At 34.2% G+C, this 27671-nt stretch overlaps 2 protein-coding genes and 1 long non-coding RNA gene across 4 annotated transcripts; 1 reads left to right on the top strand and 2 right to left on the bottom strand.

Annotated features, from left to right (window-relative positions):
• Positions 1 to 265: 265 nt before the first annotated feature.
• Positions 266 to 11295, bottom strand: LOC128202881 (coiled-coil domain-containing protein 63-like). The gene is made up of 12 exons (XM_052904051.1): positions 11163 to 11295; positions 10699 to 10907; positions 10338 to 10468; positions 9950 to 10131; positions 7549 to 7730; positions 6960 to 7147; positions 6450 to 6570; positions 6085 to 6178; positions 5421 to 5589; positions 4773 to 4936; positions 4373 to 4464; positions 266 to 1023 (listed from the first exon to the last, which is right to left on the bottom strand). The coding sequence occupies exons 2-12, from the start codon at positions 10854 to 10856 to the stop codon at positions 843 to 845; spliced, it is 1662 nt and encodes a 553-aa protein (XP_052760011.1). The 5' UTR covers positions 10857 to 10907; positions 11163 to 11295; the 3' UTR covers positions 266 to 842.
• LOC128202883 (uncharacterized) lies at positions 11250 to 20956 on the top strand. Of its 2 annotated transcripts, none has more exons than XM_052904052.1 (10): positions 11250 to 11358; positions 11975 to 12018; positions 12367 to 12472; positions 16137 to 16243; positions 16767 to 16857; positions 17830 to 17945; positions 18425 to 18658; positions 18978 to 19056; positions 19643 to 19824; positions 20350 to 20956. In XM_052904052.1, exons 2-10 carry the CDS (start codon positions 11993 to 11995, stop codon positions 20423 to 20425), a joined length of 1017 nt encoding a protein of 338 aa, XP_052760012.1. In that variant the 5' UTR covers positions 11250 to 11358; positions 11975 to 11992; the 3' UTR covers positions 20426 to 20956. The 2 variants fall into 2 exon arrangements, with proteins under 2 accessions (XP_052760012.1, XP_052760013.1); XM_052904053.1 differs by lacking the exon at positions 11250 to 11358 and adding an exon at positions 11698 to 11774.
• A 1437-nt stretch (positions 20957 to 22393) lies between these two features.
• On the bottom strand, positions 22394 to 27253 carry LOC128245661 (uncharacterized). The gene is made up of 8 exons (XR_008263209.1): positions 27052 to 27253; positions 25561 to 25720; positions 25152 to 25290; positions 24623 to 24808; positions 24223 to 24339; positions 23867 to 23953; positions 23346 to 23502; positions 22394 to 23132 (listed from the first exon to the last, which is right to left on the bottom strand). It is a non-coding gene; the product is annotated as an uncharacterized LOC128245661 (long non-coding RNA).
• Positions 27254 to 27671: the final 418 nt, after the last annotated feature.

Here is a 27671-nt window from a genome sequence, read left to right on the forward strand (position 1 = left end):
ATATGTGCAAGAGCATACCACCCAGTTCTGTAGTTAGGTCTTGGCTCAAATTTTGCGTCATACAGCAATACTTTTAATTGGACTAATAAAGAAAAGTGTGTCTTCTTCTTGTATGTAACTTGCTTGAGCCGACCAAGGGGGACCAATGCCTAGCAGCGCAAATTGCATTCCTAATAGGACATTTAAACTAAATGCTGGCGTTTTCAATTAAATAATTAATAAAGGCAAACTACATTGTATAACACGTTTTCCGCCAATGAAAGAAAATATTTGATCTTTAATTCTTAATTATTAACCATTCTCAACAATGTAACACATTTTTGTATTTGACAAAAATATATTCAAATAAAAAGTATCACAGAAAATAAAAATAAAATGCAATACATGTAGTCATTAATACTCGACAAGGTTTTGTTGATTGGAAGAAAGGTATATGAAACAGTGCTTCACTTCATACAAAATTAGGTGTCTTTCTTTCTGAACAGATTTTATGGCATTTTTAAAAATACTTCTATATAAACATGCATCAGTTAAAGAAATACCATAAGTTCGAGCAAACTAAGAGACTTTAAGATGGTACATGTATAACTAAAGTTAAATGTTTGCATATTACAAAATGTAAAACAAATTTTCAGCAGTGTATTAATTGAATTATACAACATCTATAAACAAGTTGGTAATAAATGTTACACATAGTGGCTTAAATATAAAATGAATTGATGTCAACATATATACATGATTTATAAGTCCTTTTTTAAACTATAAAAATAAGCCCTCAATATAACAGCACATCATGTAATGTCCAAAACAGCTAATGAAAATGTCCAATTCAATATCCCAATTTATTTCTTATCCTTTTTGCCCTTTTTCTGTGTGGTGGTAAGGTCATATCGGAATCCTTCTTTTCGCGCTGCAGATTCCCGTTTCTTGACAGTTTTCATAACCTTACGTTGAAGTTCGTTCCGTGTCATTGGTCGCGCATCGTCTTCACTTCCTTCTGAACCTTCACTGTCGTACTCATCTCTGTGAAAACAGAAGTTACATAGCAATTATTATACAAATCTATTTCTCATTAATCCAATTAAGTAATGTTCTATGACACTAGCAGGACCTACAGTGTCGTAGTTTCCTGTGATTAACAAGTACAAGGTAGAGCCAATGGTGCAATGTTATGATGTTATGAATACTTTGAAGTAATTTGCTTGTAAAGCTTGTCAATTTTCATATATAGACTTTAATCGATAACATGACACAGCATTGCTTGGCAACCTGGGCCTTATTATGGAAACTAGGTAGAATGATTAGTCTAAACCAACTCTCCCAAGTTCAAGGATTACCAAATAGAGTCCAAGCAGTTTATATTGAGGGATGAACTAAGTTAACATTCGGCCCAATCTTAAATGGTGTAAATTTATCACTTTAGTCAATTGTATTATAACCTAGGAGTAAAATATTAAGTTGGTATGTTTATGTTTAGAAATGAAGGGCACATGCAGAGTATTGTTGGTCAAACTACAGGATAATAATAATATTCATTCAGACAGAAAGTTTATTATGGAGCAATAGAAAAAAAGTTTTTTTCTTTATATGGATTTATAATATTTCAGTCATATTGTATTTGTCCTTGCATTCCCCAATAGGCATGCTGGGAATCTTAGATTCTCAGACCGTATATTATGCTTAGCCAGATTTAAAACATTAAACAATGAATCTTTTTTTGTGATCGGGTCTCATTTTGCTTAAAAATACCTGTTGATGACGTTAATACAAATTAACTTAAGGTAACAGTTCACTTTTACTTAGGAAAAGGTTTTTAGTGATAGCCACACCTGAAAAATGCCTGTAAGTAGTCAGGCAACATTTTCTTATTTGGACAAATATGGTCTATATTGATAAATATACAATATAAAAACAAAAGACAATTCATGCTCCAAGCATATACAATTTACCAAAAACTTGCATAATGGCAATAAAGAAATGCCAAGTTTTTCACAAGCTTTCATAGAAATACAACAAGAGCTGTACAGAGACAGCGCACTCGACTATTCCGCCACTTTTCAGTGTTAAGGATTGAAAAGTTTTGCCGAAACATGCATTGATCATTGTTAGATTAAATTTCAATGCAATTCATGATGTGCTGAGATATGAACATAATTGTGTTACATGGAAATTTTCAACCAGAATTTTTAAGTTAAAAGGGCCATTATTTGCAAAATACAGTTATATATTTTGGTTATTCAATTACGTTGAGTGGCTGAATACCATTCTATAAAGTCTCAATGCAAAACATCGAGTAGTTACTGAGAAATTAACCTATGTGTGCTTACACGCAAAACCTTAACCAGAATTTCTATGTTGAATAATAAAGGGCAATTATTTGCATTAAATGAAACTAGAGTTATCTTACATGGTTAATTAAGTAGGTTGGATGGTTGAGTACCATTGTATTGAGTCTCAATGCAATACATCAAGTTGTTGCTTTGACATTAAAATAATGTGTGCTTGCACGCAAAACCTTAACCATAATTTCTAAGTCGAGTAATAAAGGGCAATTATTTGCATTAAATGCAAACTAGAGTTATCTAACTTGGTTAATTAAGTAGGTTGGATGGTTGAGTACCATTATATAAAGTCTGAATGAAATACCTCAAGTAGTTGCTGAGATATTAACCTATGTTTGCTTGCACGCAAAACCTTAACCAGAATTTCTAAGTCGAATAATAAAGGCCTATTATTTGAATTAAATGCAAACTAGAGTTATCTAACTTGGTTAATTAAGTAGGTTGGGTGGTTAAGAACCATTGTATCAAGTCTCAATGCAATACCTCAAGTAGTTGCTGAGATATTAACCTATGTGTGCTTGCACGCAAAACCTTAACCAAGGTGTCACGCCAACGCCAACGCTTGGGTGAGTAGTATAGCTCTCCATATTCTTTGAATAGTCGAGCTAAAAATTGGGATGAAGCATGCTAGTAGTAACAGAAAATTATGGTGTGTCACAAAGAGACAATGTTGGTATAAACAGGAATACAATATACTTTATTGACAATATAGAGAAACAATATAGAGAAACAATATAGAGAAGTTACCTGGCACCAAGGTCACTAAATAATTATAGAGAATGTACATTATTTATGTCTAAAGAATATGATTATTTATTTCATGCTTGTTGATGGTTTATTGAAAAGAAAGGGCTGAATAATCAACATGATAAACTATCTGATTGAAAATAGTGAAAAATAAATGAATATAAATCCACTGCTTCAGATATTTTAGATGTTTCACTGTGAAAAATTAACATAAAACGAATGAATGATGTCATTTCCAGTATGACCTCTTTAAGCTTGAGTTTGGGGTCGTTTTACAATTAAATATAAATCTCATATCATTTTTAAGGAATTACAAGCATGAAATAAAAAAGAGAAAAAAACTATCTGTTTCAGTGCAAGATTGAAATATTATTCACTTTATGAACACCTAAGTAAATATTTCACTTGTGGCCTAGCCACTCCTGAAATAGAATGTAAGGTGCTAACTCAGCTTGGTTGAAACATATTGTGTTTAATTGACATCTTAGACTGAAACAAACAATTGTCCTCTATATCACTCAGAGATTTATTATAAACTGTGTTAGTAATTTTGTAGTTTCTTTTACATACCTTGGTCTAAAAAGAGTACAAAAACAAGGAGTTTAATAACATTCAGTCATGTCAGTCATGTTAATTTTATTTTTCTCTCATTAATAGGAGCATCTTTCTTGAATTGTTATGATTAAGATTTTTTTTTAAAAAGCTGGAAATAAATTTGACTATAAATATGATTTACTGTCCAGTGTTCATGTTAGACTGTTATTATTTCAGATTCAAATGTTATCAGAAACTGTATAAAGAAAATGTATATTAATATAGATTAATGAATATTATTCAAGACAAAATTAATATCATCATTTTAGGATGCAAGAAGCTTAATTAGAAAGCAGTCCCTGACATTAACGTTTCCTTAGCAACCTTATTTCTTTTGTTTCTAAGATAAAAAAAACAACTTCAATAATTATTTTCTGTCATATATCAAGCTAGAAGAAAACTTGCATGGAATAAACACCTTTACGCATTAATTTTTCTCCTTATTTTGAGCTAGGGTAAAAAAAATAACTCTAAAATATTATCCATTATGTTACACTTAAGGTTTTTCGAGAATTATGAACCAGAGGCACTTTAACTGGATGTGTTCTTATAACTTTTACAATCCAAATTTTCTAATTTTCAAGAATCTAGCTTGATACCTGACCATCAAAATGATCCTTGTCTCGTAAAGTAAAAGCTAACATTTATCCTTTTTTAACAGTTAACAGCGTTAATAAAAGTACACTTACCCAACTGATGGTGGCAGTATAGGTAATTGTGGTGCAGGGGCTGCTGGGCCTTCACCAATCAGACTGGGTCCCTTCTCATACCGATCCATATCCTAGAATAAAAAACGGGAACTAAACATCATCATGAACAACTGTTAGATTAATTTCCGTCAGGGATGGACCCAAAATAAACATTATTAAAATAGTGTGACAATTTCAGAAAAACTAGTTAACAAATTAAGGATTTCGGTGTATAATTTACATTTCTTGAAAAAGAACATAGTTTTTTATCAGTTTGTATATGTTAAAACACAGTTCATCAAATTTTGAGAAACTATGTTAGTCAATATAAATAGTCAATAGCTTAAAATATTTTTACGTGTATTAATAGTTAAAAATACTAATTTAAATACACACTCACCTTTGAACTGACATAGTTCTGTATTGCGAGGAGTTCATTTGTTCTTTGTTCTATAATGCCGAGGTATTGGATCATGTTGCTATCGGTGACGCCATGTGCCGCCCCCAACATCTCATCGATGGCTGAACGGTCGCAGTTAATCTTCCCAAATAATGACTCAATACCTGCAGATAATCAATTGTGTAGATAGATAGTTCACTTTTTTTTCCTGGTGTCAGAGATATCAATAAAGAGATTTTGTACTAAAGAGAAAAATCTTTTTCTAATAATATTTCAATGAAACATCACCATAAGATACAAGAGTCTGTTTTTTCTTGTTGTAAAAAGATCACTTTTGTTTAATTTCAATATTTGTTAGTGGTGAACCATTTTAAATTTTATATATATATATATATATTATTGTCAAATATGTTATCCACTTATATGATTGGTAACATACATGTACATTTCTATCATTTTTTATAACGAAACTTCAACATTAAAACATTTATTTACCAACGTTTTGGTCATCTTAGTCTCAATCAGGTTGTATGCAATACAGGAAATGGCTTCAAAGTACATAAAAAATAAATTATTGTTTTGACGTCAATTGACCTAAAAACAACGGAAAAAAAACAACAGAAAAATAACTATTTCTATTTGCCATACCTTGTTTAAGCTGATCAATGATCTTGGAGATCTCTGTACATTTCTTTTCGTATTCATCTCCCTCCTTTGAGCTCGTGGTCTGTTTTTCTTCAAGCTCCTTCAGGATCATTTTACGCTGGTCTTCCAGCTCGATGCCCTGCAGCTTGAACTTCTCTATCTCATTCCTGATCTGAAATGGCGAGATATCATGCATAATTATAATTTGGCCCCTCATACAGGAGAAAGAAGACCACCAATACACGACACGATAATTGATTGATAAATAGCTTCATTCTTTATATAAATCTAATTGGAGTTTTATGTTTATGCCACAAACTTGGTGCAGTAGATACCCAAGTGTTCCACTCAGTTGTCTTACTGATATTATTTTCCATCTGATTGCCTAGATATTTAGATGCCCATTGAAAACAGGGACGTTTTAAATTGCTAATAGAAAGTTTACTTAGCCATGCAGAGGCTGTGCTGTATTCTTATTTTTCCTTGCTTAGATATATTCCTCAATAGGGTAATCTAAAATATGTGTCATTGTATATCAGATAACATTATTCAATGTGATATGATATTTTATTTGTTTCATGTACTACATTGGTATCAAAAATAGTATGTTGTATTTAAATTTATATTTTGGGCTGTATATATTAATGATGTTAAGGTGTTCACTGACCTCTTCAATATCGTCATTGAGTTGTTCACTCTCGTTGTTTTGTTCATTAACGTAATTGAACAGGGCAAAGTTCTTGTCTTCAACCTCAATAAACCTGCAGTACAAAATAATATGTATACATACAACTTAATTACTTAGCATAATTAGTCAGTCCCATTAAAAGCATTTAGTTTTCACATTAAAAACTACCAGTTATATTTTTGTTTGTACATAAACTCACACTTCCTATTTTAAGTCGTTGCCATTTTTTGAGTCCTAAATTTAAAAGACTTCTACTAGTTTTTTTGCCTATCAATAACATTAATATGCAATCATAAAAATAACTTTCCCATGCTTAAAAAGTTCACAACACAAGTTGCTCTCACCTTCTGACCAGCTCATCAAGATCCTCTAGCCCAGTCATTTCCTTGATCCTCTCAAAGGCAGCTTCAAATGTCTCCACCGAGTCTTCCTGGCTTTCCTTCTTACGCTCAGCCTCCAGCGCCTCTGTAATGCCAAACAAACAAGATTGATGACTTTGCATTGTCTCCCATGAACTGATATGCTATGCTTAACCATTAACAAATTGTTGCATGCCATTATGATTTTTAGTGAAGTTTTTACCTTGAGGTGGGTATGAAAGTCTGAGAAAATTACTAATTTTAGCTTCTTTTTGCTCTGATCTGTGTTTTTAATTATTGATTTATTATAACTTGAATCAGAAGTAAGGAATGATAAGCTGATAGTAAAATCATGTTCTGTTACCCATGCATACTAATTCAGCACTCAAGCCACATAAAATATCCTTGCTAAGGATTACACCTTATAGGAGGAGAATAGAACTAACACCGTATACCATTACTACATCATCTCACATATCTGCCAATAGTACTCACCCTTCCTCTGCCTCCAGATCACCAGCTGTGGGTCTTCTTGTCGCTCCTGCCCCTTAATGCCCATGAAGACACGGAGTGATCGGTCATGGTCAATGATGCGTAATAACTCCTTCATCTCCGCATTGTGCTGCTGCAGATCCTTATCGGCCTTCTCCTTCAGTATGATCATCTTCTGCTGGGCATCGTCTCTGTTCAGCAGAAAATGTAAGTAAGAGCTATTAGTTTTCAATAAGTTGATTACCTGATGCAGAAAACCTGAGTGCCTGGCTCTATTGTCTTTCTAGGGACCTTCACTTCCAATTAACTACAGGTGCATCCCTGGGCCCCTTAACATAAATATAATCTGCCCAGTACCCTTTGAATTTACCAGAGAAAATTTTTCAACCATAAGGAAAATACAAAGACAAATTCTTGTATGATGGATGCCAATTTATTCTACTTTATAGAACAATATTGCTTATTGTCTGCAAAACATTGTTATATACATACTGCATTGCGCCTATTAACGTCCATTTTGTTACACCAAGGACTGACATGAAAGCATGCCTACAATTCTTTTTCATTAATAGAAAACAAGATAAATCCTTACCTGGCATCATAGGCCTGTGTGGACTCTTCGATCAGTTGTCCCTTATTTCTCCTAAGTGAGGTAAGCTCCTTGTCCAGTTTCTTATACAGCTGGTCGAACCGCGTCCTCTCCACACGGAGACTCTCTATCTCATCTCGCATACGTGCATTCTCAGTCAGGATAGAGTTGAACTTCCTCTTGGACTGTAATAATTATAAACAATATAGCAATAAATCTCATGCTGTATTGTATGACTGTATAGATTTTAACTTGTTTAATGAGTGTCATATCTTAGATTACTGTTCTTAGTAAAGGGTTACTTTAACTAGCAGAAGAGGACTGCACATTTAACAAAAAGTTAATATTTTAGTACATGAAATTCACCATCCATAGTCAGAACCTATGCTATTTTTTTTTAGATTACTCAACATATCAAATACACTTATTGGAGTTATACATTATGATGGGACTGGGTATGGGGGAAAACTATCCTGAACATTATAAAACTCAATTTCAGCATTAATAACAACAAATTAACCAAAACAACTTGCTTTTTCTGCAATATGCTGCTCATATTTGTGCTAGTCATCACCAGCCTTATTGAACAATGTTACACTGCTTAAACAAGTTAAAAAAACAAGAGCTGTTGTAAGAGAGCCGCGCTCGACTACACTGCTTTGACTTAAAAGTGAATACAATAACAAATGTAATATGTGCCTGTCAAAAGCAATAAAAAAATCAAATTAAAAAGTGAACAAGAATCGCAATGTGACAAAACCAGGATTTTAATGATTGGCAGAAGAGATTCATTTTCAACGGCTTTTTTCTATTTTTTGTAATGGTGACCTTGATCCTAAGGCCCCCAAACACATCCCATGGAAGTCCTCCATAAACACTTCCTACATTTAAAGTTTGGTCACAGTATGTCAACCATAACTTAAGTTATTCAGTACCAAACAGTTATCTATTTTTAGTAACAGTGACCTTGACCCTAGGGGGCCCATAAGGCAATCCAATGAAGCTCTGCATACACTTGTCCTATATACCAAGTTTGGTCACACTATGTCAACTCTTAATTGAGTTATTCAGTTCTAACCATATTTCTTTTTTAAGCAACATTGACATTGACGTAGACCATAACTCTTGGGCCCAAAACACAATCTCAGGAAAGGTCTCCATAAACTCTTCCTATATACTAAATTTGGTCACAATAATTATGTAGACCCTTTCAATACCAACCCTTTTTCTATTCATTTACTTTGACCTTAACCTAGGGGCTCAAAAGCATTCCCATAAAAGGTCTCCATAAACTCTTTGTATGTACCAAGTTTGGTCTCTTAATGTCAAACCTAGCTAAAATTATTCGATACATAAGGTGACTTTGACGCTGCCCTCCCACCAGCCTGCCAGAACAATGACGCAAGTCATTCAAATAACATGTTTTCCCTTTATGAAAATGTGGTTAAGAATATAAAAATGTGCCCGTCAAAAGAAATTAAAAGAAAAGCTAAAAAAAACAATCAAGGGCCATAATTTGTATTAAGGGTTAAAATGGAGTTATGTGACCTTATTGTGAGATAGTCGTCATAATTTGTGCGAAATATTAAGTCAATTGGATGAAGGGTATAGAAGATTTGTTATAAAAATCCAAACTTGCCCGGAAACTTTAACCTTTGTGAGGTTCCTGAACAACTGTGTGAAGTATTAAGTCAATTGAATGAAGGGTAAAAAAGTAATTAATAAATATCCCAACCTGCCCTAAAACTTTAACCTAAGTTCCATAGTCAATCCGGGGCCATAATGTGTATAAACGATAATACAGAGTTATATAACCACATTACATACATGCCATATTTCTGAGAGACTTCCCAGGGGATTTTGGTCTGAATTCCAGGGGATTTTGATATTACACCAGGGGATTTTTACGCAGCAAAAACTTAAGCAATATGTGCATTTATAATATAAGAATAAATACAGAAATACACTCAAATTACAATAACTTTTGGACTTAGTCATCATGGTCCTTCATGGAATTTCACCCTCATAATATTATTGATGCTTTCCACTGTCAACCTTAAGCAAGTTTTGAAAAAAATAAATATTTTTTTTTTAAATTCCAGGGGATATGGATCCCCCAGCGGGGGACCAGGGGATGGGTCTAAATTCTGGCGTATTTTTCCCCCCGCCAGGGCTGATATGGCATGTATGTCATTATGTGATGGCCCTGAACAACTGTGTGCAGTATTAAGTGAATTGAATGAAGGATATTGGACTTATAAGTGAAAATCCCAACTCGCCCTTAAACTTTAACCCGACGCTGGGGCGAGTAGTAAAGCCCTCCTTATTCTTCGAATAGTCGAGCTAAAAAAATCAAAAAAATCTGCAGTCTTTTATTTCCAAAATACAAAAACACACATCATACCTGATCAAGCCTGTTTTCCAGTGTCCTAAGGGTCTTCTGTGTCTGTACGGTGTGCTGAGAACTCATGTGAACACCACCCATGTTCTTATGTTGTTGCTTGATCTTTCGTTCCCACTCCCGGATCTTGGCATCAAGTTCTGTTGACTTCTTCTTCTCATCATCAATCTCCTTGTCATAATCCTCTGAAAGTTGTGTGTTTATGTGGGTTAATATATGAGATAGGTATTATTGGCCAACGATTACTAGGTTCAGTTGGTATATTTGGTTCAACAAATAACAAAACATTAGTTTACTCCATCTTGTCACTCATTATTTAATGTCTTTACAATAATGAAACTTAATCTAATCTTATATTGGTTTGAAAGTTCACTTTGAATGTTAACAGTACCTTTGGCATCAGCAAGGGTGACAAGAGTGTCAGTATGGTCCTCATCCATCACCTGGTTACTGCGACTCTCAGCAAGACGGAGCTCCTTGAGAAGCTCTTGCTTTTCAGTCTCCAGCTGACCTATCTCTCCTCTGTAAGTTGGAAATATGAACATATAAATGTCATGTTAACTTATTTTTTTATACGCTTAAGTTTAAACATTTTAATTTAGTTTTTATTTCACTAGCACAATTGGAAATTTATTAAAATGGCTTCGCAAATTGATTACAATGATCTATTATAATTCTGAACCATTTTTTAATCACTTACATCACTACATTGTATGTACTAATAAATAATAATATATTAAAAATCAGCTTACTTCTGTTTTCTGATGACATTTTGGGATTCCTCAGTATATGCAGCCCTGTCCCCCTCCATGATGCGGTACTGTCTCTGCAGTTTGAGCAACTCCTGCTCTGCCAACCCTTCCATATCGCCATCACTGTTGTCTGACCTAGCTGACCTGGGACGCGGCATGGTTCAAGGTTTGGTTAAGTCACTGACAGACGATTAAGTCTTTTCGAATTTCTGAAAAAAATGCAGTAATGTTTTGCCTTCTAAACCACCAACAGTCTACAACGGTCTTCAGTGATTACATGGTCATAGCCATTTCCTGGAGTTGGATAAGAATTCACAATACACACTTTATATATATTTATAAAATATTATTCTGCAACAAGTAGTGAACAAGTAATTTGTTAAATTGGATTATGAAGTCTTTAATGTCTTACCTAATTATGACCAAACGTTGGAGAATAAAGCAAGTTTTAACGAAAACCTTACCTATTATTTTGTCACCTGGATTTCTGTGTACAAACAACGCGCACCTGCACAACGACCTTGGTTACAAATACTTCCGGCAAGGGAAGTAAGTCGAAATTTGCGGAATTTGAATGAAGTGATTTCCCTTAGTTGAAAATATCATCCTCTTTGCGCATGCGCACTTCACCTTCCTTTGCCGGCTAACGAGGACAAGTAGGTAAGCTTTTAGAATGTTTTTTTATTATGCTTACGTCGGAATATTGGCATTGATTTAGATGGAGGATGGATGACATATATCGTGAATACTTTTTGATGTACCATCAGGAGTTTTATTGTTGTAAAACAGTTCGCATGTGATATTTTTTTCCATAAAAAGTGAGAAGTCGAGCAATTTCAGATGGAATGTCTATTTTTGAGTGGTTTGTCTTCTAAGAATATATAAGTATGCTTTAGAAATGTTTATTATTATGAATATTTTGCCCAAAACGTTTGCAACCTCAAAATCAGCGCTTGGCATTTTGCAACACAGCAATTTCCGTGTGACCTTGCGCAAATATCATTCAAGGTGAAGGTCACTAATACATGACATTTATCCTACACTTGTAAGACTCAGAGGTTGCAGGAGAGGTGCAGGTATCATTCATTTCTGCTCTTTTTCTTTCTTTATTATTGAATAAGTTTGGATCACATCTTTATATGAATTATAATACATTGTGTCAATTGATCATTACATAAATATCTTAAGGGTAAAATGTATGTTTTGTTGGATCCAATTTCTCTTGCACACTATTTAACTATTTATCACCTACTTAATAATATTAAATGCATTTCAGTTAAACCAGACATCAAACATGTCTATCAAAGTTGGAATTAACGGGTAAATATTTTTGCATAATTGTATTATATTTTACATACAATGTTTTGATGATAATTAAGCCGTTTTATTTTTTTAAAAGGTTATCCCAAGTTCAAGCAGAAATTCATTAAAAGTAAAAAAAAAAATGATGTGCAAATTTTGCAAATCAATTTACGTGTTCAATTTTTTCATAGACTAAATTGATATGCATTCAATTTATTTGTAATTCTTTATATTTTGGATGAAAACAGGTTTTAACAATATTTTAACCTTATTTTTAAAGCTTTTATGCACTATATCAAGAGCTCTGGAAATGTAAGATTTAAGCATTAAAAGTAAGAAAGTTGTAAGCAGAAGTTTCTGTTCCAGTTTTGGTCGTATTGGCCGTCTGACAGCCAGAGCTGCCCTGGAGCAGTCTGCAGACCAGGTCACTGTGGTTGCCATTAATGACCCCTTCATCTCTCTGGAGTACATGGTAAGATCTGAAAAAATATAGTGACATTATCAAGGGGTTTGGTCAAGGTTATATGTTAACTTCTATTTTTTTTATGTTATGACTTGAGTTTAATTCTAATGAGATAACTGATATTAAGGCATAAAAAAGGAGTTTGTTGCTGCTTAACAGACCAGGGCCAGTGTTCGAAATTCACGGTAGCCCGATAGCCCGAGGCTACCAAATTTCAGCTGGGGCTACCGATTTTCCACAGAAACTAGCCCGACCGGGCTACCGTGTTTTCCTTATGTTATTTAAAAAAACCTGCCAATTAAACGCGTTACACATCATGTTTTTTATACGCAAAGCCTTATTATTCAAGAATGCGTCCTTCAAGGCGACTGGAGCGATTAAGTCGCCTTGACAACGGCGAAGTCGGATTCGCTGAAATTTACATTCAGGGCTCAAGCCATGTGCTCAATGTTTGTTTATTTAATCAATAAATATAAACACATGCCAAAATTCATTAACGCCCGAAGTGACAAGTAATCATTGATCAGTTTCTAACCAATAACTGTGTCTATTAGCAGCAGTCAAACTCTATGACGTCATTAACTCCGCCCATTATGTAAATTAACCGATAAAGTCTGCAGTTTTCGACAACAACGATGGCTATGAAAATTGACAATGCTAAAATAGCAATATCAACATTGATATTTTATTTATTTCATTTAAATATATTTTATTTATTAGCTAATATAAAAAGAAAGATATTTAAGTTTTTAATGCGAACAAAACATAATCATTCTACAAAAGTTGTCTTAAATGCGGAGGAAACAGGTGCTCGCTTACTTCCTGACAAATTTAATCAAAGTGAAAGGAGAACTGTCGGATATACAGTCGTTGTCGTTGTACAGTACAGTAAGGTTCTATTTTATACCTTTAAATAGCTTTGCCATTAATTTTTAAAGAACAATTATAGGAATATTGGCAATATAAACATCAATATATTTTTGTTGTTACTTCTGAAACTTGAAAGTGAAACTGAAAGTTGAAAAGAGAAAAATGTCATTGCACAATCGCTGGTGCATATCTGATTTGACAAGGATGCATTGGATAACAGAACTTATAGTACATGCATAACTCTTTCCATTAAATAAAAGATATGTTCAGGAAATATTTTTCTCATATTACCTTTTTGAAAACTTTATTAGTTACTGAACTTTTGATGACTACACTAATATATGTATGACTATAATTTATTATTGACGCATTGTTCAGATTGTGGAGCATTTATTGAAACTGTATCAGCGTGCTTGATTAGATATTCAGAATCGTTGCAGAATCGTTTTTAAACTTCCAAAAAATATTCCGAACGAGTGATACTTTTAAGTGTTTAAGTTTGGGCTAGTGAAATTGGTTTCGGCTTGTAAAATTTCCTATCTGGTAGCCCGAATGGGCTAGTGGATTCAAAGCCGAATTTCGTACACTGCAGGGCTTTTTCTGCCCATTTTGGGAAAAAGACCCTAGACATTTTGGGAAATTTTGTATTGCAAGAATGTCGAAATTGGGTTTTTTACAGTTAAAAGAACAAGCTGTCTAGTATCCTGCAATGAGGAAATTATTTAAGATTAGTTTCTTTTCCCTTTTAAAGACCCAAAATGGCTGAAACATCAATCCTTGGGGTATAAATATCTATTGCAATAAATCATGACAGATAATATTTCATATTGTTCTCTGAATGTGATGAAAATCAATGATTTCTGAATTCAATTATACCCAAAACTGAACCAGTACAGATAAAAAGACTCATATTTTTTATATACTTTTGATTGGGATTTTTTTATGAAGATTGGGAATTTTTTATGAAGATTGGTAAAAATATCATATATTTTGTGTTGGGAATGGGTGCGATAATGGGTCCCGTGGGTACTATAGAAAAAGCCCTGCAGACTGACTAGTAGTTTGCCACTGACTCTTGATATATATTTCGTGTTAAAAGAGGCCAGGCAAAAAATAATGCAGTATCAGAAAATTTAAGCACCATATGGTTCTTTGCTCAAAGCAAAAATGCCCTTTGACAGTAATTTAACTTGCCTTATCATTTTGGTATACAGTCAAAATAACTGATTGGCGTTGTATTTTGGAAAAAAGATCACTCATTACAATGTCAGTGCAATATTTAATGGCCTCATTTGCTGATAAAGTGATTTTATAATTCTCTCTCCTCTCTCTCTCGTCAACCCCTCTTCCGAGTGTTACTGACATAACGGTGCGCGCCGGCTTGTTAGTGAAAAATAAAATAAAATAAAACACTGATGAGGCAAATCAGAAAAGTGAGAACTAGGGTATAAAAGAGAACACAATTTAGGTAACATGATAAAAAGTGATTTGTGAACTGGTAAAAGGATAAAAACACTGCTCGCTTATCTAATGCTTAATGGTTGCCACAGCCACCTTGAATGTGTCACCTTAAATTCCTATTTATATTAAACAAGAAATGATGGAGATCATTTTAAATGCTTATCATCCATCATTAATAAACTTCAACGCCTTAAGCCTCAGAGACAAGCAGAAGAAATGCAGGGTTCGAAATTAACTTTGAGGAGCACTCTCAAAATTTTGCGAGTGCACTTTGAGGCAACTCGCAAAATGAAAAATCAACTTGCAATTTAATTATTTGCTTTATTTCCTTATAATATTGTCTAATTAAAGAAGAAATTTACAAAGTATCAATCTTGAGTGGCTTGACTACTGGAACTTGTTGATGGTTTATTCTATTTGGGGGATACGGAAAGACTCATCAGATGTTGGCAGCTTTTTGATAACAAAACTGTACAATAATTTGACATTGTTCTCTTTGTATATTTACCCTCGCCATCGGGTAATTTTATACCCATTCGACAAGCACGCTACAGATTTCATTAAGTCTAAAGTATTAAAAACAATAACATTATAAATTTAAAATAAATAAAAGCAACAGTAAATGTAGCATGGATGCTTTGGACCATGAAATATATAGATCGACGAAGTCTATTCATTTAGACATTTGGACGGAAATATATTCAAAGGTTGATGGGGTTTACATGTAGTTCACGAAAGCGCTAAATTCAGCCAATGATTGAGCTAGGTGATTACGTCATTTGTATTCACTTTGTATTATGCACGCCTTGCAGCAGCCCAGAAAGATTCGAGATAAAACTCGGCCTTTTCCGTATTTGTTCAATTTGGAAAACTTACTAGAGGGTGCCTCCGTACTGTCTTTTTTATACTGGTAGTGTAAACATGCCACTTATAGGCTGTTTACACTCGACTACTTAGGGGAGTTCAGTTCATGTTTATTCTACTTTCCTTTTAACATTTTGTAGTCTAAAAAAAACACTCGCAGAATTTTGCGAGCTTGATTAAAGTCGCTCGCAATTCGCAAATGTCGCTCGCAATTTGCGAGTATGCGAGTCTAAATTCAACCCTGAAATGTGCATCTCTGATGCACTATTGATGCACAATGCAGAGGTAAAAAATCCCAGATGTACCGGTATTTCATGTTACAAAGTTCAACATCAGTGGTTTAAATAAGGACAAAACCTCAAGCCCATCTCTGGTAAACTGCTGTCTTGGCTTGCTCAAATTATGGATTTTATATAGCAGAGCTTGTTTAATACATAAATGCTTGCATTCTTTGACCACAACTTCCTTTTTTCTTCAGGTGTACATGTTCCGTTACGATACCACTCACGGAAAATTCAAGGGAACTGTTGAGGCTAAGGATGGAAAGCTGGTGATCAATGGCAAAGCCATCTCTGTATATATGGAGTATGTATTTAAACAGTCACAATTATACTATCACTAAATACATATTTATTGTCAGCCCACTTGCAGCTAAGGAGATATTATTGTCACAATGGTGGTTCTGTGTAATGTACGTTTGTCCAGCTGTATCTTGTCCATTTATTATAAGATTTTCAAAAAAATGCGATGGTTGCTAACCATGATGAGGTTTGGTGTTGTGCACAAGACTTGGGTTAAGGTCACACTTAGAGGTCAAGGGTTTAAGGTCAAAGTATAAAATGATCCTTTTTGTATTGTTCAACTCCAAATGGTTCTGTATTGCAATTGCGTGATGGTAGAACATTATGCCCTTTTAAAGTCTCATTTAACAGACTCAACATGTCAACATTTGGTGTGTAGTAATTATTTTGCTAATTACACATTAATTAATAAATTATGAAAAATAGTAAGAAATAGCCAAACCAATTGAAATTAGGAAACTTTTGCTTACTGTCAACTCATTTGTGACTTGATTATTAAAGAATGGGATAAAATGTTCTTATTCTAGGAGGGAAGCAGGTGCCATTCCATGGGCCAAAGATGGAGCTGACTATGTCGTGGAATCTACTGGTGTCTTCACCACCCTTGACAAAGCTGGTGTATGTATACATGTAGTTTGTGGCACAGCTGCCTCTGTTTGCATGTATTTAACCTTTAGCTATTGCAGCAGGTATTCTGGTGACCACATTAAGCATTCTACCATTATGGTATCAGAACTCTCACTTGCCTTAATGTATGTTATAATAATTATCAATAGAAACATGTAGTTCCAGTGAATGTTCTTGGTGCAATTTATTGCCTTTATCAAGTCTCGTTTTTTCCACCCAAATTTTTTTCCTATTAATGTGTTTGACACTAATTCCCAAAAGCAATACAAAAAACTTATAAAACAAACAAGATCTTTTTAAGACCAGCGCACCAGTAAATTATTTATATTTATTAATTAAACAGTTGAAACATATATAACCTTATTCGATCATTTGTTAGGCAGGATTTTGCAGTTCCCCAGTTTCAAAAACATTACTGAGCTTTGTTGAATTGGTTGTTATCAATACACTCATGTGTGAACTATATAACATTTGTGATAGATCATTAATAGTAGGATTTATCATTGGTTTCTCGAATAACTTATCTCAGTTTAGACTTCATATCGAGATCAGTTATAAATACATGGGTTGAATAGATTTGAAGTGTTTGAAATCGTGGTTTTATCCAGAAAGTGTTAAAAATAATAAGGGCAATATAGTAAGTTAAACCATGTATTAATACATTTTATTGCAAAAAATTTCAAAATGTCAAAAAAATTGAGACATTGCAAATAACATTGGAAAATCAAAGTATGATAACATAGTGTTATGCATGTTATTAAAACAGTTAATGGGGATCTCAAACATTGAAACAGAAAAGTTTCAAGAAATGGCAATAGGGCTAGTTTTATTTTGGCAGATTTTGCATTTTAATTAGAATAAGTAGCTGCTGATCAGTGAGGTAACTATTTGAGACACTTCAACTGAAACTTTTTGAGAATCCTGAACTGGTATTTCAAGTTTTTTTTACATTTCTATTTCCAGGCCCATTTAACTGGTGGAGCTAAGAAGGTGATCATCTCTGCCCCCTCCGCAGACGCCCCTATGTTTGTGGTTGGTGTGAACGAAGACAAATATGTAAAATCCAACAATGTGGTCAGGTAAAAACATAATATACACCTCATTATTTTTTGTTTTATGTTATTTCAAATGAATCATATAATGTATTTTAAGTATGTTGAGCAGAGAAGAAATCGAAGGGGTTCAAGGTAGTAAAATGCCACTTACTTTACTTGACATTATTCTAAAATAGCTTTAAAGTCCACCATTTGTTAACAAAATAATTTCTCAACTCCAACTGAACGTGTAATTATTTGTCTAGAGCTTAGTCACAATTAAAAACCTTTTGCATTTGTTCAACAGTTATTGACATAACAATAAAGCCGGTACAGCATAATGTAATATTTTTGTTGAGAGTTATGAAATAGTGACAAAGCTTGCTGAAATAACCACTTGATTAAACGTTTGGCTACGTTCTTCAAATCTTTAGAAGTTTGTTGGTCCCCTATCAACTCTGGTGTTTATTTGTCAGAAGTATGAAATAAAAATGCAAACTAAGTTAACATGAATTTTATTTCAGCAATGCATCTTGCACAACAAACTGTCTGGCTCCTCTTGCCAAGGTGATCAATGATGAGTTCGGCATTGTTGAGGGTCTGATGACGACGGTGCACGCGTACACCGCCACGCAGAAGGTCGTTGATGGTCCCAGCATGAAGGACTGGCGTGGAGGAAGGACCGCTGCACAGAACATCATTCCATCGTCCACTGGCGCAGCAAAGGCTGTAGGAAAAGTCATCCCAGAACTGAATGGGTGAGTTGAGAATATTTGGCTTTTTGGCAGCTTGTTTGTTTCCTTCAGCCAGCCAAAACAGTTGTTGTAATAGCCTTGGTGTCTTTAGCATGCTTAAGCATAACTCTGAGAATAAACAGAAATCCATACAAGATTTTTACATGAAACATTGTACATATGTTACCAGACGACAGTTAATTTCACACTTGTACAATGAACATGGTCAACAAAACATGTATGTTTACAATGACATATGTCAAATTCCTTGTTATCTTTAAGCATTACTTGTCTATCACTATACTGTAAGACTAATTCCATGTGTTGGTGTATTTGTTTTCAGAAAGTTGACGGGTATGGCTTTCCGTGTGCCGGTACAGGATGTGTCAGTTGTCGACCTGACTGTTCGAATTGAAAAGGGGGTAAGTTTGACGTGAAATTATCTTGGTAAGATCTGTATTATCTTGATATGCTGTTAACTTTAATGCTGTAAAACATTAAGGAATGGCATAAAACATTTTATGTTAAGGTGAAGTCAAGTAAATGTTACAGTAGATTCTTCTTGTGATGAGCAAGGTACATGAATCTCTTTCAGTGTTTATTCAACCTTTTTGTGAATTGGGCCAGGTTTGTGAAACTTCTCCCCGCTCCCCTTTTCATTTTTTATGTCACCAGTGTTACAGTGTAAGAATCATGTTGTCCTTTGACATTGTCATTGGCATCCATGGTGCCACACTATCAGGTCTTATATCCTAACTAACCAAACCTAATCTTAATGTTTATGGGCAGAATACTGTAGGTACATGTAAGTTTTACAAACTGTCGGATTAAACTATTCATGCCAGAGTTATGGCCCTTGAATGGTCAATTTATTAAAAGAAAGTCAAAAAAGTGCTTTAAGCATGCCATTTTTTATCATTTTGTTAAATTTAGTGTTAAGTATACTGATAAGATTTTACAGATCCACTTTCTCAGCCTAACCTGTATTCTTACATTGTTGTTTTCCAGGCCAGCTATGATAAGATCAAGGCAGCAATTAAGGCCGCATCTGAAGGAAAAATGAAGGGTATTCTCGGCTACACAGAAGAAGCCGTCGTCTCATCTGACTTCATCGGAGATAACCACAGCAGTATCTTTGATGCCTCTGCCGGCATCTCCCTCAATGACAACTTTGTCAAGCTTGTGTCATGGTAAGTACTATGTGAGTTGTGCTATGCTGTTAATGACTGGTAAGCTTCAAGTAACCTTTGGGAACACAAACATTAGTTTGTTATGACTGTCACCTTTTGACCATCTTTGTGGAAAGGGCTTCGTGGACTTGCATAATACATTTAAGTGTATCAATAAATTCTCTGGTCTCGACTATGTCAATTAAATTTTAACTTGAGATGTTCTTACTAAAGTTTTTTTATTTAATTTCAAACATGCCATTGTCAACAGACAGAGTTACTTAAAAATATCTCACTAAGTAACGTGAAAGACATAGTATACCAGCATTTAAGTGAACACAAAGTTAGTGGGTTTTTTAAAATTGTTGCATAAAATTTGAGATGTTAATACAAGTTTAGGAGTATTGTAGTGCTGAATGAGAAAACCTTAGATCTACAAAATTAAGAATACCTGGTATCTATCACAAAGGAAAATAGTGATTTATTCATAGCAATTATCCATATATTTGGTTTGAATGCTTTGCTAAAACAGATTGTTTATTTCAGGTATGACAATGAGTATGGTTACAGCAACCGTGTGGTTGATTTGATCAAACACATGGCAAAAGTCGACGGCAAGTAATCAGCTGATGAGCCCAGCCAAGCTGTAGTGTGCTAAAAAATCGCTGCAGATGTTGGTCCTATAGACTAAACTCTATATAGTTTTGTAACTTTGTGTTTTATTTAAAAGAAAGTTATGACCTTTAGTCTTAAAATGGAGGGTACAAACTCTGGACTTCCTTGAATAAGATTGTAGTGGTTTTAGAATTTTGTTTATTATCGAGTTTAGTGCTATCAATAGTGTTAAGAATTTCGTTGTTGTCATCTAAGCACAAGCCAACAAACACTTTTTTTGAATACAATAAAACCAGGTTTGCATCCGATTTTATCTTACACCTGACTCTTATTCTCTGTGATTTTACCCCATAATATTGTGCTATCTTGGAGAGATTGTATTCCACAATTTACATAGCCTTACTTTTCTGTTTCAATTGTGTAAGATTTGTTTTTATAATTATTATTATGTTATTATTGGGTCTTCATTGACCCTCCCAACACGCAAATAGTGCTATAAGAACCATTGTAGCTGTGTTGATTAAAAGTTACAAGGATTTATTCTTTACTTTTTCACATAACTCAGTGGTTTGTTGTTTGTGTTGTATTTTCAACATGTAGAATATGAGATTATAAATGTGGTTTGTGTATGGATTATCATGTAGGAGATGTGAAACAAATTGACGTGGAATTTTAAAGTATTTGTAATTGGTCAAATTCAATAGTATGAGATCTGTTGTCAGTTCATGAACAAACAATGTGCCATAGGTTTAATATTATTTGGTGAAGTATATACTGGTAACAACTACAAAAATAGTATTTATTGCTGTCAAACTTTATAATCCTGTTATCTGGTGTGGATGGTAGTTTGTGTGAAGAACGTGTATGGGTGAGAAGCTTTGTTAAGTTGTGGTGTATTTTAATTTCTTCAGATGCTGAGACTTTTGTTCTTGTAATAAGTAATAAGTAATGCAAACCTGTTCACTGTTGTTTATTTATTGTGCTGAAGCACCCTGGATAGGGGTTTCGTGTATGACACTGACTTTCTGCTCAAAGGTAAAGGTCACATGCAGCCCAAACTTGAAACTTCAAAACCGCTTGAGATACTAAAATGAAACTTGGAACAACTGTTGTCAGAACATGACGCACATGTAGAGTAAGTCATATCTCTCTGTGGTGGTATTCAATAATGGTCTTAATTTGGATCAAAGATCGGTCTTGATAGGTCTTGTCCGGTCAATAAGTTTAGCGGCCTTTGTCCAACCATCACCTTTGGTCAGAATGGGTATACTATACTATTTCGGAAACAATATAAACAGCCATATCGTTGTTATCAATCGAGAGTTATCGCCCTTTACTGATAGAAATTACCTTCTGTGCACTTGTCCCATCAATAACATAATAAGTCTCTCGAGTCATCACTAAATATGGCCAGAAAATGAATGGGAATAATATCTCACCCATGTTCGATAACCAGTCACCTTAATCAGAGCCACTCGAGAGTATTTGCCCTTTATTGATACTGATTGCCTAAAATCGGTCTTTGTCTGATCCATATAAACCTAAAAAGAAGGCTGTATTCAATCACCACCAAACTTGGTTAGAATGTATAGTGATTATTATCTTGAACCAGTTCGATAACCATCCATATTACTGGAGTCGCACTAGCGTTATCGCCCTTAAAATATAGAAATGACCTCAAGTATGTATTTCCCGATCAATCATTTGAGAAACCTTTGTCCAATCATCACCAACTTTAAAAAAAGTAACAGAATATCGGTCAGGTTCGACAGTAAGCCACGACGTATTAGCCACTTAAGAGTTATGACCCTCGAATTGGCAAAACTATTGTCGATGTTTTTAAATTTGGCTCACATACAACTAAACCTGATGCCCTAAAAATAAGCCGGAAGTCTTTTGCGACAGCTGGCGCTCTTGTTTTATTTTAATTCTTAACACAAAACTTAATGTTTCGCAAGCAAAAAGTGTCACCATCCTCTTCTTATTTTTATTTTGTGAAAGAGATTGTAAAACATTTAAATTTGCCAATGCAATGGTACACACCATCGGCATTATGCACCAATACATCTCTGTTGAGGAAGCAAACCGAGCCTCGACCGCCTTCACCTCTCATCTTTCCGGTGCCGCTTTTGCTGATCCCGTTTCCCCTCGTCTCCATTTTACTTCCTCCTCCCTTCTATTTTAATTTCCCTCCTGTATTCAAACTGGCCAGTTGCACAAGTATCACTTTTACCTCTTGTAAACCTTTACATATTTTTTTTATTTTGTATTTTTCAATGTTTTCTATGTCTCAATGAAATACAAATGGGAAAATAAACATCCTTTATTTGTTTTTTACTATATTGCACATCTTATTTTACCGCCATATTTACTTCTATGGTGTTTAGAATTTATTAGCAAAAAAAGGAGAGAAGACACGGGACACAATTTGTCTAAAAAATAGGAAAAACGATAAGCTTGTTAAGTAAACAACTAAAGTTAAAGCACCGAACGAAGGTACTCAGTGGCGGTTGCCATGGAACGCCACGCGGTTGGAACTAGAAGATTCTCCAAAATATGCATTTATTTCAACAGTTGAAACACTCTGGAACTCAACTCATATTCGTATGCGTCACCAATACAAGAAATGCACTTGCATACCACGTAAACATCTCATATTTAAAAGGTAAACACAGGTGCGTCGTTGCTAAATGCTGACTGGCAATTTCCAAAAACTGAAAATATAAATAAATATGATGGTATAGACTTACAATACAATACTTTTGCATTTTACCATGCAATTGGACTATCATTATGATCAGATACTGACTGAGTTTAATTCTTGCTCATCCTATCCGTTTGGCATTAAATGATATCAATATCGAAACACAAATGCATTTACCTATTACTCTGTATGCCCACAATATTTTATATTACTGGTACTATACCTTTTTGACGTAGACCTTTCCCAAAGTTTTTGTATGCTCTTATCCCGCAGTAAAGTGAAAGTGACCTCATAATGATGGAAGTTCACACGCAACAAATAAGACTGCGTAAATTTCCTTTTCAAGTTTAACATCATCTTCTTATTAAGTCCAACGATGCCTGAAACAGAGGAAATGACATAGCACCTATGTAAACAAAACCGATTTTTAAGTCATGTTTTTAAATGTTTAAAATACTACAAAGCGAAATGTAAACAGACACTTAAACATGTTTTCAGACAAAGAGTAGTCTTTCAATGAAACCATTCACCAGTGTGGCGAAAATAAAAAGAGCATCGTTTCCGATAAAAAAAGTTTAATGAATGTACATTTGACTACATAGCAATTATGGAAATTGAATAAAGTCTTTTAAGACAAAGAACCAACTATTTACACACATCAACCTTGTTTTGAAGATATGTAACTATTAAAAAAGTTGTCATTAAACATTTCTAATTGCCACAGACTCAACATCTATACCATACCTGTACAATCAAATACAACACATAGACTGGAATAGTATTCCAACAAATGATGTATGCAATAGCCATCTTTTTGCTTTCTAACCTCATCTGAAAATTAAAAAAAAACTAATCGCATTAGCGTTTGCATCAAATCTTACACATTTGAAACTAATCGGTGAAGCGATCCGTTCTTGGCTTGTATTACTTAAGTATCATAAATAAGATATTCTAAATAATAATGATAAACCACGAACTGTCGAGGTTGTACAATTTTACGTAATATGTGCTCCTTGTCCAAACATTCCGATAAATACTGGAAAATACTAGAAATATCATCATTTACATATAGTATAGGGATGATCGAAACATATACTTACACTAAAGTAGCCGGTAAAATAAGTAAAGATGCCAACCAAAAGTGCTAGAGGCATAAGTAAATAATCCTTCAACATCAGACCGTTGGAATCGTAACATTCGAGGACACCAAGCGTTACCTAAAAGCCAAAAGTAATGTGTATACGAACTTATAGATTGTACACTTTGTTGAAGTATATGTTTGTACTGTACGTCTCTTAGCAACGGAATTTACAAGAACACACATAAGTTGGCACAGAAATGTACATTGACATTCACTTTGGTGCTCGAAGTCTTGCAACACCACTTCACCAATCTAGTCATGAAATATGCAATACTAATTAATATATGAGTAAACAATACATTTTTTTTACTTTAATGAAAACGATTTACGTATTTATATCATTAAATAGGTCTACCTACCGACACCTGGAGGTCTGCTTTCAGGACACCAATATACACGTACATCACGTGACACATATTTTGTAACTCTGCATTTGCCCCGACCGTGCGAAAAATCAGATTCTTTGACTGGTGGTATTTTAGTATTAGAATTATGCCCATTGTAATTATTCCGATTCCAAAAAGCGATGTTATGATAAGGCGTACCTGCATCCATACAAAACAGTTTCGTTACTACTGTGTTTGATTATGTCAAGTTTACCGTGTTAACACTATAGTTATAAACTGCGCGCAAAAGTACACATTTCTTATAGTGTTTTTTTTCCAGACATATCTATTAAAAAGTAAAAACAGTAAATATAAGAATTCTAGATCCCACCCAGCTTTCTTTTAGCTTCGTTACCTACAACCAAGCATAAGAATGTGTCTATATTAGCAAATATATATTACTAACTGTAATTGAATGAATATCAAACTATGTGCCAAGTTTTGTATGTTGCTTTATTGTGTAGAACTAAGATTGTGCATGGATTGGAACGAAAAATCCTACCAGTTTGAGCGTATCTTGTGACGTAAAACAGTAATTCAGTGCCAGGTACACCCAGTCGATTGTGGTGCCGATGACCAGGACAGTCAATTCATAAGGACGCTCACAAAATACGCCGTGTATAGATAATACAGACAGAATACTGAAAATAATACAGGAATAATGTGCAACTAGTAATTCACATAAAATAATCAAAAAAAGATTTTCAGAAATCCTTGATTTTCATGTGTTTTTTTGTTTGTGTTTTAAACAAAAAAGTTTAGTAAGCCAGGTCATTCAACTTCACATATACAATATTTGCATGTTGTTCTTACACACAGGATAAGTTATGCTTGCCATTTATCATTTAAAAACGGGGGATTTTATTTCAATACGCATTGAGCAACATGGAAACAAGACTAGACATACTTACAGATATTAAATGACAGAACCAGTGAAAATGCAAATTCTGTGCTTTTCGGTGTCACCAATGCCATCTTTACCACCAGCAAAACCAAGACAGTGCCCATTCCTACACCGGAACTTATGAGAAATAGTCTTTCCAAGCCTGAAAGACTTCCTAAAGTCCGTATCTGTAAAATAAAACGGGAACTCGGTGAGTATTCACGAATGTATACATGCATACTATAGAAATCAAACATGCGGCCCTCTCACAAAATGTTCCATCAAATATCAAGCAAAGGTGTTTATAAGCAAAAATTAATAAAATCTAATGTGAAATATATTATCTTACAGATAGTTATGGGAATATAAGTATCTATCATGTGTTTCCGGTGCGAATAGAAAAATCCGACCCGAGGGGACGCGCGTAAGCTGGTAACGAGGCTTGCGGAAAAAAACATGATTGATATTTTTTCTTGCATATCTAAAATTATCAATTTGTCGAAAAGTTGACGTAGAAAACGCACTTTTGTACATTTCACCAAAACGCGCGTGTGACGTTGTGTACTGACGTCATAGGGTGCAGTAATTTTAAATCACTATTGACGTCAAATAGTTCCTCTAAAAATCGCGATTTTACGATTATTTATTTTCAATTTTAATTAAAAGTATTGCATACTTATATTTTTATTGCGCTTTATTGAAATTGCATAATATACTTTTTATTAACCATACAATTAAAGAAATAAGATGTGGCGAGTTGTTGCGCGTGACTCATCTTACATGGGGTGTAAGACGAGTTTTTGCAGCACTGGTCACATGACCGGAAACACACGTCCGGTATGCAAGAATATGTCTGAAAAGAAGTGGGGAGATCTAGAGATTGGCTCCTGCTTAGTTAAAACACTGGCATATCTAATTAATTCCATATTGACGATTGTATATTTCAAAGATGTAAACGTTAATTGTTTATCAGATAATAACACAAACATAATTTACATTATAACTCACAGACATAATTTACCTTTCCAAATAATGTTCTGGTGGCCTCCGAGTGAATAATGAAACACATTCATTATTTACCTTATAAAACACAGACATAATTTTCCTTTCAGAAGAATGTTCTGGCGGCCTCCGAGTGAATTATGGAACACAAACATAATTTACCTTATAAAACACAAACATAATTTACCTTTAAAAGAAAATTCTAGCGGCCTCCGCGTGAATTATAAATACACAGACATACTTAACATTTCCGAAGAATGTTCTGGCGACCTCTAAGTGAATTATAAAACACAGACATACTTCACTTTTCCTAAGAATGTTCTTGCGTCTCCGATTGAATATAAAACACACACATTATTTACCTGTCCGTAAGATGTTCTGTAGACCGCCGATTTATTTATTAACCACAGATATAATTTACCTTTCCGAACTGGCCTCCGATTGAATTATAAAACACAAACATAATTTACATTTAATTGAACACTGATGAAACAATATAGTAAAGCAAATTATTTACCTTTCCTAAGCAAGTTCTGACGGCCCCTTGTCGGTTATCGATCCCGAATTTAGAAAACGAAAGCGGAGTGCCAGGACTTTCGCCATCTTCACAATGTTTTCCATTGACCACCACGTCAAAATCAAATGAATCGAATCTGGTTATGTTATTATTACTTGACTCCATTGCGACGGTCTATACAATATACCATTGTTGAATTATTATTCACTTTTAAAGTGTTGCTCAACTTAAAGGGATGTGCTAACTTCCTAAAACAAGAAGTTTCAATGGCCTTTTTTTCGGGACAATCAAATGAGCGATTGACGAGAAACGGAAATAATATGCAGTTTACGTTGAATATTTGTATCTGCACATCTATGAGTGACGAAAGTGCGACCCAGTTTTAAACTTCCTTTGCAGTGAATCCTTGTGTATGAGCTTATAAGTGCTTTCGAGTTAACTTTCAAACAATACAAGTATCTTCAAGTACTTTGTGATTCGTGTAAATGTTTCAATGAACGTCCAGTAACTAGTCAAGGATTGAAATAAATGGAAATGTTCACAAACTATGACATATGGCGTACAAAAACGATGGAAGGGAGTGATACAACATTGATAAAACACTTCAAAGGTTCATAGTT

This window comes from Mya arenaria, chromosome 9 (assembly GCF_026914265.1).
Source record: "Mya arenaria isolate MELC-2E11 chromosome 9, ASM2691426v1".
Taxonomy (NCBI): Eukaryota; Metazoa; Mollusca; class Bivalvia; order Myida; family Myidae; genus Mya; species Mya arenaria.

Coding starts and splice junctions, on each gene's coding strand:
- LOC128202883 (XM_052904052.1), top strand. CDS start 11,993: ATGTCTATCAAAGTTGGAATTAACGG. Junction 16,244..16,766: donor GCCATCTCTGTATATATGGA/GTATGTATTTAA, acceptor TTCTTATTCTAG/GAGGGAAGCAGGTGCCATTC. Junction 19,057..19,642: donor CTGTTCGAATTGAAAAGGGG/GTAAGTTTGACG, acceptor GTTGTTTTCCAG/GCCAGCTATGATAAGATCAA.
- LOC128202881 (XM_052904051.1), bottom strand. CDS start 10,856: ATGCCGCGTCCCAGGTCAGCTAGGTCAGACAACAGTGATGGCGATATG. Junction 10,469..10,698: donor AATGTCATCAGAAAACAGAA/GTAAGCTGATTT, acceptor TCCAACTTACAG/AGGAGAGATAGGTCAGCTGG. Junction 4,465..4,772: donor AGAACTATGTCAGTTCAAAG/GTGAGTGTGTAT, acceptor TTTTTATTCTAG/GATATGGATCGGTATGAGAA.